General features: G+C 38.4%; 1 protein-coding gene across 1 annotated transcript in view; it reads right to left on the bottom strand.

Annotated features, from left to right (window-relative positions):
* GOLGA4 (golgin A4) overlaps nt 1-14,694 on the bottom strand; it is a 108,195-nt gene that overhangs the window by 66,937 nt on the left and 26,564 nt on the right. The window contains exons 4-6 of the mRNA XM_081818860.1: nt 8,498-8,812; nt 5,067-5,114; nt 3,517-3,573 (exon numbers count right to left, since the gene is read on the bottom strand). Of these exons, the coding sequence (XP_081674986.1) occupies nt 3,517-3,573; nt 5,067-5,114; nt 8,498-8,812 (420 nt within the window). The remainder of the gene's footprint in view (nt 1-3,516; nt 3,574-5,066; nt 5,115-8,497; nt 8,813-14,694) is intronic.

Genomic DNA, 14,694 nt, shown 5'->3' with positions numbered 1-14,694 from the left:
GGATGAGCTCATAATTTTCATAGCTTCTCATAGTATGATATTCCTATTTATTATCTGTTGATGTTAAGATTCAAAATCAGGCAAAGAAAATTACAGGGTATCTGTTGGGGTATGTTTTTGCTTACCTTTTTACTTCTTTATCTGATTCATTAACAAATCTCTAATATGCTAGAAATTGACATAAGACATAATATTTGCCTATACAGAACTGTTGTGTTGTTTTATTCCCCAGAAAATATTAGGAGAGATGTTCATGGATTCTACTCATGTATATACTCCTAACAACATGAGGAATATATAAAATACTAAGGATTATTTTCTGAAAAAAATTTTTTTTTCTTTTTACTGCCCACAGTATTTGTTAGTTGTTTACTTATAAAGGGAAACTATTCCATAACCCAAACAGGTCAGTGACAAACTTCCATGGAACTCAACCCAAAGAAATTCTTTACATTCCAAAATTATTTTACACCCTGAGCGATACCAGCCTTCTTCATCTCCTCAAACTCTTTCATGGAATTATAATTTCTGTAGAAATCTGCATATGCCTTCTTTCTTGGTTCGGCCACAGCAAACTTACAGAAAGCTGCAACCCCCGGGGATACAGTGAATGCTCCAACAATATGAAATTGCAGACATTTGTCCAGAAGGCCTCACATCTGAGGTTTCGTCAGAGCACTGGAAGTCATGGTAGTTACTCTCCTCAACACCAACCTCAAACCCAACATCTTTCCTGATACCTTTCCTGATACCTTTTTTGAGTATCTTGATATAACAAAATAAGGAACATTATACTGTTTTGCCCAGTCTGAGTCAATAAAGTACTAATGAAACAGTATGTAACTTCTATTCAGACTTTAATTCCAAAGAAACAAAACATTTTGTGACATATAGCACTTTGAATGTTCAATTAAATACTAATCATGATTTAATGGGTTATACTATTTAGTTGAAGGAAATTTTTTTTTTTTTTTAAGATTTTTTCTTTATTTATTCATGAGAGACAGAGAGAGAGAGAGAGGCAGAGGGAGAAGCAGGCTCTCAAGGAGCAGGGAGCCCGATGCGGGACTCGATCCCAGGACCCTGGGATCATGACCTGAGCCGAAGGCAGACGCTTAACCATCTGAGCCACCCAGGCGCCCTAGTTGAAGGAAATTTTTTTCTTTGTGAACAAAATTTAAAATATCCAGACCTTCACTTATCTACCTAGTATTTACATATAAATTACTGAATAAATCTCTCTTCATGTAACTGTAACCAGGATTTTCATTCAAAAATATATCTTAGCTACTACAAAAACAGTATAGATATGCACCAAACAGCAATTTACTATATGGCCTCTAGACCCCTTATTTCTCCTCCTTTCCTTTATTAGCTGTCTCCTGGCCATTTCGTTGATTATAGTCTTGACTAAAGGCAGTGTGGTAGGCAGAATATGGCCCCAAAGATTCCAAATCCTAATCCCTGAAACTGGAACATATTAGGAGAATTTGCAGACGTGATCAAATTAAGAGCCTTGAAATAAGGAGATTATCCTGGATTATCTGGATGGGCCCAATCTAATAACATGGGTCCTTAAAATCAGAACCTTTCCCAACTGAGTTCAGAGAGAAGGGGAGGAGTGATTATGGTAGAATGGGTAGAGATGCAACATTGATAGCTCTGAAGATAAGGAAAGAGACTATGCATCAGAGGACATGGCAGCCTCTAGAAGCCGGAAATGGCAAAGAAATAGATTGTCCCCTTGAACCTCCATTAAGGAACAGCCCAACTGACACCTTAATTTTAGCCTGGTAAGACTTGTTCAAATTTTTGAGATTTGTGCTGTTTTAAGCCATTAAGTTTGTGGTAATTTGCTGCAGCAGCAATAGAAAACTAATATGAGTAGGCAGATAATAAAAAAAGAACTAGGGGCGCCTGGGTGGCTCAGTCGTTAAGCATCTGCCTTCGGCTCAGGTCATGATCTCAGGGTCCTGGGATTGAGCCCCACATCTTCTCCCACTCCCCCTGCTTGTGTTCCCTCTTTCGCTGTATCTTTCTCTGTCAAATAAATAAAATCTTAAAAATAAAAAATAAAAATTAAAAAAAATTAAAAAAGAACTAAAACTTGTCAATCTGTGGCTCTGACTAGTATTTCCTTCGAGGGTTTTCATAAGGGTTAAAAGGGAAAGAATACGTATGTAATGGCTTATGATCTAACAGTATAGATATGGAAAAAGATTTTTAAAGGCGGAAAAACAGAAATAGTATATAAAAATTTATTTAATCTCAGTAATCATAATTGATGGTGATAGTATTATTATTCTAAGAGTGTTGTGTTTATAATGCAAATAAGGCAAATGAGTAATTTTGGGTCTTCTAATTTATCATCAGGTTCTTCAACAGATGACCTGTAAGGAAAACGGATGCAGCGGGGATGTACAGATTTAAAGAAGACTTAAAAGATGTATCAAAACAATTTTTACATGGGCATGACTGTAATACCTAGAGGCTCACATTTCAGTGATAAAACCTTAAAGAGACACAAGAAGCACAACAAAAGTCAGTAGTTATTTTTGGAGAAAGGGAGGGGCTATGACTGGGTTGGGAAACACAGAGGGGCTCTCAGGGTGACTGGCAACATTCTATTTCTTGACCTTAGTGGTGGTTACAATAGAGTTCACCATACACATATAAGCTATATATTTTTGTGCATGATTTTCTATATTTGTTGTACTTTACAATTAAAATATTTTTACAATTAAGGGCACCTGGGTGGCTCAGTCGTTAAGCGTCTGCCTTCGGCTCAGGTCATGATCCCAGGGTCCTGGGATCGAGTCCCACATCAGGCTCCCTGTTCGGCGGGAAGCCTGCTTCTCCCTCTCCCACTCCCCCTGCTTGTGTTCCTGCTCTCGCTATCTCTCTCTCTGTCAAATAAATAAATAAAATCTTTAAAAAAAATAATAATAAAATAAAAATAAATAAATAAATAAAATATTTTTACAATTAAAAGATTTCAAAATGTTTAAATGATATCGCAGTGACATAGAATCCTACCCTCTAGCCAATATTCCATCCTTCTCAAGACAGGACAGGAGCAAAAATGAGTCAAGTATGATTCCAAACGATAAATATCTGCCTGGACTCTAATATTTCACTGTAAAAATTACCCCCCAAAATTACAAGGAACATAATTTTTATTTAATTTTATCAAGATTGTTGGCTAGGAACAATGAAAAGAAGCCTCAAATATCTAATAGAAGAGACAGGTTAGCCTTGGAAGTTGCCACTGACTGTCAAGCTGGCAAATGATATTCTGTTGCTAAATAAGGCATCCTTATGTCATAAATTCCACCAGCATATATCTTAGGGAAACCACACAAATAAAACCATAAGAATTGATCTCTGGTCTTAGGGGTTGGGCTGATTGGTTTTTACTATAACTAATGAAGTGTATATGAAACTATCCCAGCAAGTATAAGCATTCTGATAAATATGAGCGATTTAATTCTCAGAGTATTAATCACTACGACTTACCTCTCTTAACTCTCCAATTCTCCGAAGTGCTTTATCCTGACTCTGACTTAATATACCCTTTAATTTTAAAAAGAAGAAAAAAAAAAAGCTGGTTCAAACAACTGCATGACATAGAAATGAAAAGTAAGTAAAAAAGAGCACAAGTCATTGAACTTTATCTTCAACATTCTTTACACCGAGACTATACAACCACAGTTCTCTACAGTTCTCTACCGCCACTTAGTGGTAGAATTACATACATCTAGAAATAAAACTCCAGAGATAATTCATAGAGACACAAGCAAGGTACCCCCAAACAGTAGGAATAAGATGAACTTTTGAGTATGAATTTATGGAATATTAATAATACAATGGATTAAATCAGAGCTACCCTCCATTACAAAAGACCTCATGTTTAAGAAAACACTGTCAAACTAAAAACTCTATTTGTAATAACCTAATTTTCACACTTGTTATAGACAATGAGAACACTGAATCAGCAATAAATAACTGGTGTTACCCATTCTGAACTGATTATACTCCAGACCAAAGCCAGGAAATTTAATGTTGTACTTAATGGAGATTATTTATGGTAGATTAAATATTTTAAGATAATGTACATGAGGAAATTAATTTTACCAAAACTCACTTTACAAATAACTTTTGGGTTATGTAATTAGTGTCTTTAGATGGGACAAAATGCTAAACTGTTTTAAATAACTTTTACTGTAAAAAATAAGACTATATTTTTTGTGCATGATTTTCTATATATTTTACCATTAAAAGATTTAAAAATGTTTATGATAAGTGATACAGTAGAGATACAGAATGCTATCCCCTAACAAATATAAGAATAAAATTCTCCATCCTTCTCAAGACAGGACAGAAGCAGAAATTAGTAAAGCATTATTCTAAATGATAAATATTTATGTATCTTAGCACAGCAAACTGATGGCACTGTTTGAAGTGGGGTGGATATTTCCCCTTGGCTCTGACCTGTGAATTATCACCTGGGATACCTGGTGGGAAATGTCTAGCCACAGAACAGGGTGACACAGTGGGGCCAAGTTGGGTCACCCAGAAGAGCTTAATGGCTTCCTCTTTCTCCACATACTTGACCAAGAGCTTTACAAGAAGCAGCCTCAGGAAAAAAGAGAGAGGATGCTTGTGTTTGGACCCTGGTAGAATGATAAGGAACAGAAATGTCTGCAGGTATTTCAAAAACAGAAGGGAAAGCTTAGAAGGTTGTATGTCTCTACAACTAAAACAAAGATTCAACCTGCAGACAGAGACACTAGAAAGCATGTTTTCTTGAAAGAGGCAAACATGCCTTACATCCAAACCTCTTGAACACTGCAGGGATCCAAAACTCAAAAAAGCCCATCCCTACCAGAGGTAAAATCTCTGGAATTTTCCACTCACTCTCTTTATTAAAATCCCCAGTAGTAAAATAGGTTAAATACATGGATCACATGGAGAATTATTAAAAGTCAGGGTCAGAACTATCTTATGGTAAGACTCTAATTTTTAAATTATGTATGAATCAATATCACAGCCAAGATATCACTTACTTGTAACTTTTTCTTCTCTCTCTGAAGAGTCTGATAAGCTATAACAAACTAAAATAAACACAAAATCACCAATAACGTCATTCCTAAATAAATATTCTAAACTCTGCTAAAATATCTTTACAAAAGTAAAAAAACACACAAATCAGAAGAATCCTTTTATAGATAATTCAACCTAGTTAGATGCATATACAGTCAAAACAAACATTAGAAATATGTTTCTAAAAAGTAAAATGTAACTTGACTATAAATAAAGATATTAAATCCGTACTTGATTTCACCTCAGACACATACATCTTTAAATTTCACTACTTAGGGGCACCTGGATGGCTCAGTTAGTTGAGCATCGACTCTTGGTTTCAGCTCAGGTCACGATCTCAGGGTCCTAGAATCTAGCCCCACGTTGGGCTCCGAACTCAGGGGAGAGTCTGAGAGTCTCTCTGTCTCTCTTCCCCTTTTTCCCTCTGCCCCTCCCCTGGCTCGGCTCGTTGCTCTCTCTCCCTTTCTCTCTCTCAAATAAATAAATCTTCAAATTTCAGTACTTAATTATGAATGGGGTAGGGATTAAAGCCAATTTGCCCAAGGGGAAGAGACTACTGGGGTAGTCACCACCAGCAACAGCATCCCCTGGGAGCTTGCTAGGAGGAGAAATTTTGGGGTCCCACCCCAAACTAAGTGAATGAGACTGGGGGTGGAGTGGGGGGACAGGTATGTGTTTATTTAGCAAGCTCATCAGGTGATTCTTGCTTTGGGCTATTACAGACCATGTAATTCATCTCTAAAAGTCTCTGATTATAGGAATTGTGACTATGTCTAGGTAAAAATCTGAGGAAAGGAACTTATAACCAACATATGAAAACTGGTAATTTTGGTCCTAAAGAGATGTTTAAACATTTAACCTAATTAAATAGGATATTTGAACATTCTAGCACAACCTGATGAAATTATGGATTAACAAATCTTTTAATCTATTAATTAGCATTATTCATCTGAAAAATAAGCACATGGCTCCACTGAATTATTTGGACCCTACTTTAGAAGTACAAGAGGACTCTGAAGACATAGGCTACAGCTTTAGGAGGAAGTACTCCCCTATTCTGAGCCCTGCCATTTCCCTTGGAAGGTTGCTGTGTGCCCCCAAACACATCTGCTGATGTCTTGAGAGGCAAGCAGCAATGGAAGGTGAGTCCAGCAATAAAGAAGAAAAAAAAATTCTGCCAAAGACCACGATCCTCCTCCTCTTATTACCTTAAGCTAGGTATCTTTATTACTGGATAGGAAAATGGTATTCAGAAAGTGGGGAGTAGGACAGGTGGAAGAGTAACCTAACAATTAGATGTCACTTATAGCACTATTTTATCCTGGTTACCTACAGTGCCAAGGAAAGACAGAGACAAAGACTACGTGCTCGGGGCACCTGGGTGGCTCAGTCATTAAGCGTCTGCCTTCAGCTCAGGTCATGATCCCAGGGTCCCGGGATCGAGCCCCGCATTGGGCTCTCTGCTCAGCGGGAAGCCTGCTTCTCCCTCTCCCATTTCCCCTGCTTGTGTTCCCTCTCTCGCTGTATCTCTCTCTCTGCCAAATAAATAAATAAAATCTTAAAAAAAAAACAAAGACTACGTGCTCTTTTCATCCCTAATAGGCTGCATGACTCGACTTGGGGTGGCACAGAGGAATGGAAACCAACCAGAAAGACCTAAAATCAAATCCACAGGGGCACCTGGGTGGCTCAGTCGTTAAGCGTCTGCCTTCGGCTCAGGTCATGATCCCAGGGTCCTGGGATTGAGCCCCGCATCAGGCTCCCTGCTCCGCGGGATGTCTGCTTCTCCCTCTCCCACTCCCCCTGCTTGTGTTCCTGCTCTCACTATCTCTCTCTATCAAATAAATAAATAAAATCTTTAAAAAAAAAATCAAATCCACAGTTTCTTAACTGCTACCTGTGTGACTTTAAGCACATTATTTAATCTCTATGATTAAGTCTCTAGGAGTCTCTAATCCCTATTCTACAAAACAGAGCTAATTAATATCTACTTCACAGAGACAGTGTAAAATTCAATGGCACTATAAACATAAAAGGCATAGTGTCTTACATACTTAAATACTAATTATACTACTGCCCCAGCTTCAAACTTAGAAGCCATGGATAAGTCAACAACAACAAATTCAGGACCATTATTAACTTGGATAGAAATAAAAAATAAATGGTGCACCTGGGTGGCTCGGTCAGTTAAGCGTCTAACTCCTGATTTTGGCTCAGGTCATGAGCTCAGGGTCATGAAATCAAGCCCTGCATCAGGCTCTGTAGTCAGCCGGGAGTCTGCTTGAGATTCTCTCTCTCTCCCTTTGCCCCTCCCCCTGCTCTCTCTCTCTCAAATAAATAAAATCTTAAAAAAAAAAAGAAAAGAAAAGAAAAAGAAATTTAAAGGAAAAAGTTACCTGATTCCACAAGTACCTCATGAAATTAAAGATGGCTTTAATGCTGTTTACATCTCTAGAGTCCAGCCAACTGATAGATTTTCGCCTAATATTTCCTTTCTATTTTGTCAGTACTAGTTTTAAAAAGATATTTTATAGTTTCATTAGGGGTTTCTGTTGTTATTTTTGGCTGCAGGGTAAAATTACACATATTGTAGCCATAACTGGAAATAGAAGTTATGGCTAACTTTATATACAAACCTTGAACTTTATTATTCATTACTTAAAGTTAACTACAATGCTGGGTTACAAACTGTTAAGACAATAAGACATTATGCACTGTCTTAAAAAAAAAAATCCATGGGCAACTTGCTCCAGAAAGGCTTTCCTGAAGATAAATTGTTTTAACTACACAGGGCAACTAATATAATTCAGCCCGAAAGGAAGAATAGAAAAGAGAGATGGAGCAGGACTACTTCCTCTCTTAGACCACAGAGAGTCATCCTCAAGGGCTTTAGCAGTTAAAGATTCATTTGAAGCAAAGTTTAAATGTAGGTAAAATGAGCATGAACCAAATGTGTCAGAAAATCAGACTACCTAAAACATAACTGGGATCAGTAGTAATGGAAATCTGGTTGGCCGAAGAGGTCATTCTGGAACTACAGCACTTAGAGGATGAACAAGGGCGGGGATGTGAGGAGGAAAGACGAGGCACTGTGCACTAAGTGTCCAAGCAACTTTGGAGAGAGGGGCGGGGGGAAAAAAGGGGCACAGAATGTGCAAACCAGAAAGCTACAGACAGTGATCCTCTCCAAAATTTTACTAACTGTCTTGCCAAAGGGCTTCTGTTTACCTGAAAATCTTTTAACTAGATAATGCCACAAACTACCCACCCTTCATAATCAGTGTATCTAGGGAATCAACAGTTTAAGCAACCACAAGAGTAAAAGCCATACAGTAACATGAATCAGAGAACAATGGGAAAACTTTTCATATAGGCAAAAAAGTCATGCTCCTACCTCAGAACATTTTCCTTTGTAGCTATTCAACCTTCGCTCCATTCTTCGCAACAACTGAATCAACTGTTCTTTGCTGAGACTGTCTAAATTAGGGAGTGAGTCTTCAGGCTCACTCTCCATATCAGAGGATGGATCAAAGGTGGCCACAGAGGAGTCCAGGTCAAATCGATTCAGGGACTCTCTGGAAGACGTTCGTACCAAAGACTCTTTAGAAGAGGATCGGAAGAGAGATTCCTTTAGTGGACTTCGAAACAAAGACTCCATGGAAAGCACCCGGAGCTGGAGCTTCTGTGCAAAAGACTGCATGTCACCAGACTGTAACCAAAATCCAATGAAACATGGTTAAAATGCACATTTAGACTTTCAGTATTCTCTATCACCATCAATAATCTATTAAAAACTCTAACATTGGGCGCCTGGGTGGTTCAGATGGTTAAGCGTCTGCCTTCAGCTCAGGTCATTATCCCAGGGTCCTGGGATGGAGCCCCACATTGGGCTCCTGGCTCAGCAGGGAGTCTGCTTCTCCCTCTCCCTCTGCCTCTCCCCCTGCTCATGCTCTCTCTCTATCTCTGTGTCTCAAATGAATAAATAAAATCTTAAAAAAAAAAAAGGCTTTAACAAATTCAATTTATATTCCTGACATTGTACATAATACATTGTTTTCTGGGGACACCTGGGTGTCTCAGTCAGTTAAACGTCTGCCTTCGGCTCTCCTGCATCGGGCTCCGGGCTCAGCGGGGAGTCTGCTTCTCCCTCTGCCTGCTGTTCCCCCTGCTTGTGCTCTCTCTCTCTCTGATATACAAATAAATAAAATCTTTAAAAAAATAAAATAAATGAAATAAAAAAAATACATTGTTTTCTGAAAAACAAGAGACATCTGGTTATTTCTGAAAAAGCACTGGACCTGGAGTCAGAGGACTCAGGTGTAGGTCCCCAGGTTCGTCACCGAACAGTGGAACAAGCTTCACTAAGTCACTTCCCTTCAGTTTGCACATCTGTAAAAAAGACGGATGCCATGCTTTCCCAGCTGACCTCACAGGTATGCTGTGAGGATTCGTCCCCTCAACTGTAAGATCCTTGGAAGCAGTGATATCTGCCTCAGTAGTACATACCCAGTGCCTAAAAGCAGAGTATATAATATGAAGTGTGAAGTGTGTGGCTGAAATCAAGTGGGCTTTACCTTGAGTCTGTATGGAGGTGATGATTCCTTATCACTCCCTTCAACAAAAGAGGGGAATGCGGGAAGGGTGAGGGTAATGTTTAGTGAGCCCACTTTGTTCAATAAGAGAAAGCCAGGCAGAGCTGACTAGTGGCATCCAGCTCTGCTCTAATTATCATTCTGTCTACTGGGAATAAAAATAAGCATTAAAGGGCGCCTGGGTGGCTCAGTCGTTAAGCGTCTGCCTTCGGCTCAGGTCATGATCCCAGGGTCCTGGGATCGAGCCCCGCATCAGGCTCCCTGCTCTGCAGGAAGCCTGCTTCTCCCTCTCCCACTCCCCCTGCTTGTGTTCTTGCTCTCGCTATGTCTCTCTCTGTCAAAAAAATAAATAAAATCTTTAAAAAAAAAAACATTAAAAAATCATGGAGGGCAGCTGAAAAGTCTGAGCTAGAGTCCCTCTGCACAGATCACTAAGTCTGATGTTAGAAATAGTAATAAGCGGGCGCCTGGGTGGCTCAGTTGGTTAAGCGACTGCCTTCGGCTCAGGTCATGATCCTGGGGTCCTGGGATCGAGCCCTGCGTCCGGCTCCCTGCTCAGCGGAGAGCAGGCTTCTCCCTCCGCCTGCCACTCTGCCTACTTGTGCTCTCTATCTCTCTGTCAAATAAATAAATAAAATCCTTAAAAAAAAAAAAAGAAATAGTGATAAGCAAGAGCTGTTATCTTAATTAATTTGAATAACACATTCATTTGACTGGTAACAATGAAAAATAGTGTAATTCAACAAGCTGCTTTAAACTGCAGTATTTTGTTCAGATGACAGCAGTCAGTATTTAACAGGTGTTTCCAACAAACTCATTCTCATTAGTGCCACAGGGTCACCTGCAAGATCTCAGCAATGCCAGGAATAAATGCTCAGAGAAGACTGAGGTCATGTGTGGGCAAAGATTACAGGAAAACAAAAAGATTCTCTTTAGTATCCAATTTTAAAAATCAAACCAAGAATACTTTACTCAGGCATTTTAGAGATTTAGTAATAGTATTAGGCAAGGTGGAAGTAAGTAAGAGGGGATAACATGCCCCACCCCCTTCATATGCACAGAGATTTATCACAGGTTGTTTGTAATAGTCAAAACTGGAAGAAACCCAAATGTACACCACTAGAGGATACACGATGTAAATTATAATATATGAAGGGAGGTTCAAGACATACTATTAAATGGGAAAAACCAAGTTAGAAAACAATATGCATACTGTGAACTCATTTTGATTTACAGCAATGACATGTACTTTTCAATATACATACATAGGTGTAAACATATGTGTATGTTCACACAAACACCCTTAGAATCAGGCCATTAAGAATAAACACCAAAAGTTAACAGTGAGTGATTCTGCGTGGTAAAATTTTAGGTGGTTTTTTAAATTTTCATTTTTTATATTTTTTTACACTTTCTAGGGTTTTTCATAATGTATAAGTTTTACCCATATACTAGGGGAGGGGGGAGATGGAGAAAAAAGGAAGAGGAGAGACCTTTATGCTCAAAAACCTTTCAGAACTGCTTTACTGATATGCCATTACCAGCCACTTCTGACCTAAGCCAAAAGTGCTTTTCCCTTCACACAGTAAGTTGCCCTAGGACAAATAGGTGAAGCAAGTTTGAATAACACTAGAAATAGTTGGTTTAGGGTCAGCCAAAAGCTAATGAACAATGTCAAAGACATGTATTTGCAGAAGCTGATACACTTAATAACTGCCACCTCCACCATATTGGGAAGTAACATGTTTGAGTATAGTGATTCAGCCTGCGGACTGTTGAGTAAGGGTGCCTGAGTTCAAACCCTGGCTCCACCACTATGTTCTACACGACCCTGACCAAATCACTTCACTAGTCTTATTCCCCCTCTGTAAAATGGGGATGATAAAAAAAAATAATTATAATTAAACCAGCCACCTCATATGGAGGCCACAAGGACTAATGAGTTAATACATGCAAAGTGCTTACAATGTAGCAAATACTCAATAAACATTAGCAACTGTCATTAATATTAGAGAAAGGAGACTAAAACAAAAAACAAACTTACAAATAAGAATGTCATATACAAGCTTATGTGGCAGAGTCTTCTGATTATATGATGTGGTAGCTAAGAGCACAGGCTATGAAACCAGACATCTTGGGACCAAATCTTAGCTGTCCCATTTACTGGCAATATGACCTTGAACAAGTGACTTAACCTTCTGTGCCTCTGTTTCTTCATAAGTAAAATGGGGATAACAACTACTCACCTCATAGGTTAGTTGTGAGGAGTAATAAATCAATACATATGTAGTACTCCGAAGTTTGACTGGCTTAAGGTGAACAATATATACTGGCTACCATCTGATATCCAATCTTCCTTTCTTTCTTTTTACCAGACCCCAGTTTTGTTCAGAGTAACAATACACCCAGGTAAAAACATTCACCTTCCCAAATTCAAATTAAAGCCACAGGAGATACGCCCGTACATCCATCAAAATGGCTAAAATTAAAACTATGGAAAACACCAAGTATTGGTAAGGATGTGGAGCAGTCCACTTTGGAAAACTATTTGTCGGTATTTACTAAAACTAAACACGTGTACACAATCTGAATCAGTAATTTCACTATTATGTATATACTCAATAGAAAGGTGTAAATATGTTCAACAAAAGACAAACTAGATAGTTTATAGCAACCTTATTCAAAATAGCCCCAAACTTGAAGCTACTATTGATGACTACGAATAACCGAAGGGACACATTGCAGTCTGTTCACCAACGGAATACTAGACAGCAATGAGAATGATTTACAACCACAACAATATAGACGAACCTCATAAATAAAGTATCGAGCAAAAGAAGACAGACACAAGAGTACCCATTTTTATTCTGTTTACATAAATTTCAAAAACAGGCAAAATTAACCTAGATGTCAGATAGAAGTTACCCTTGGGAGTAAGAGCAGGGAATGGAAGGGAGCACAAGGGCTTCTGGGATACTGGTAATTTCTGTTACTTGATTTGGAGTGTTGGTTACAAAGGTGTAATAAGTTCAGCCACTATTGTACTATTTACACTAAGTGGAAATCTATAAAAGAGAACCTTCTAGGACAGGTATTATTTTCTTTATAAAAAGGAATATGGCTTTAGTCCTTGTCTTCGGTCTTTCCTCCTATCTAAAATGAAGATGCAATTTTTGGAGGCCAACTTGTAGTAGTGAGGGTGAAAGGCAGTGGCAAGGATGTGGGGGGACAAGAGGCTAAAGGGAGAAGGGCCCTTAATCCTCAGGCCTTCTGATATGTGAAAAACTAAACTCCCACTGGTGCCAACTGTTGTCAGGTTTCTGATCCAAAGACATTCACCGATTTATAATTCATTTTTGAAAAAACTGAAGGAGGTTAGAGAAGGAGAAATGTATATGCAAAAATAAATGAACACATTACAGTTACTTTTAATTCCTTTCTGTCTCCCCTTTGACCCTGTTTTCAACCCCTCCTTTTATTCCCCCAACATTGTTCTTGTTCAGACCCTTATCCTTTTATCAGCTGGATACCTGCAGCAGCCTTGTGTTCTCTTGCCTCTAATCTCTTACCCCAATCTACCCTGTTGCACTGTCACCACAGAATTGTCTTCCTAAAACATCATCCAGACCATTTCATTCCAATTCTTAAACTGGATTCCCATTTAATATAAAGTTCAAAATCCTTAGCTTATATTTAAGGTTCCCATTTCCAAGACCCTTTTCTCTGTAAATTCACCCCTCCATGTACCAAAACCTTGAGTCATAACAGGCAACTTCCTGCCCCAGAACAAATGCATCATTGTGTGCCTCTGTACCACTGCCCATAATTTCCCTGCATAGGAAAACCCAGACATCCTTCAGAACTCAGCTCGAATGTCAGCTCTTCTAGGAAACCTCAGATCTCACTCATCAGAAATAACCTCTCTTGATGGCCTTACCTTTTACTAGAACCATTACTGGAGCGCTTATTGCATTCCAACTCACCATTAGTTACTTACATGCTGGTATAACAACTGAGCTGTTTATGCCCCAGAATAACTACAGTGACATCACAGCACAGTGATTAAGAACACAGACTCTGAACCAAATTCCCTGATGTGAATTGCAGCTTTACCACTTAGTAGTTTGTAGTTTTAAGGCCTCCGTGTTTCAAAATGAAAATAGTAACAGTACTACCCTAGTAGGATTGTTATATAAGAATTAAATGAATGAAAACATTTAAAATATTTAAAATAGTGTATTATATGCAGTAAACACTAAGTTTTCCTGTCATTATCTCTTCTTCACACAAACACCCTCACCCCAGACTTTATGCTCATTTAGAAAAGAATCCATATTCCCTATCTCTGTCTCTTTCTCACAGTGCTTTCCATAAAACACCTACTTAGTACACATTTGTTCAGTTATATCTTAATCTGTCAATATGATAATGATGATCTAATAAGAGATATTTAAACATTCAATGCTTTGGTCAAAATGAGATATATCAAACACATCATTTTACAGATACAGTATATGTTACTCTAGAAATCATCAAAAAGTATTAGTACACAATCTATAACAGTCAAAAAGAAAAAGAAAGAAATGAAAACACATCCACAAAAAGATTCTACAATAATGTTTAGTAGCTCTATTCATAATAGTCGAAAACTGGAAACAGCCTAGGTGTCCATTAACAGGCAAATAAACTGTACAATATTTCTTCAAAGGAATCCTACACAAAAATGTAAAGGAACAAACTACTGATAACCACAACGTGGATGAAATCTCAAAAACACTATGGTGAGTGAAAGAAGCCCTACAAAAGAGTACATACTACACACATGAGGCTACTTATATAAAGTTCTAAAACAAGCAAAACTTGTTTAAGAGATTGCCTCTACAGAAGGTATATTGGAGCAAATTACAGCAGAGACCTTCCCTAATTTGGGGAAGGAAACAGGCATCAAAATCCAGGAAGCACAGAGAACCCCTCTCAAAATCAATAAAAATAGGTCAAC

Source organism: Leptonychotes weddellii, chromosome 1 (assembly GCF_054177405.1).
Source record: "Leptonychotes weddellii isolate Sample4059 chromosome 1, ASM5417740v2, whole genome shotgun sequence".
In the NCBI taxonomy this organism is placed as follows: domain Eukaryota; kingdom Metazoa; phylum Chordata; class Mammalia; order Carnivora; family Phocidae; genus Leptonychotes; species Leptonychotes weddellii.
This window is presented reverse-complemented; position numbering and strand designations above follow the sequence as displayed.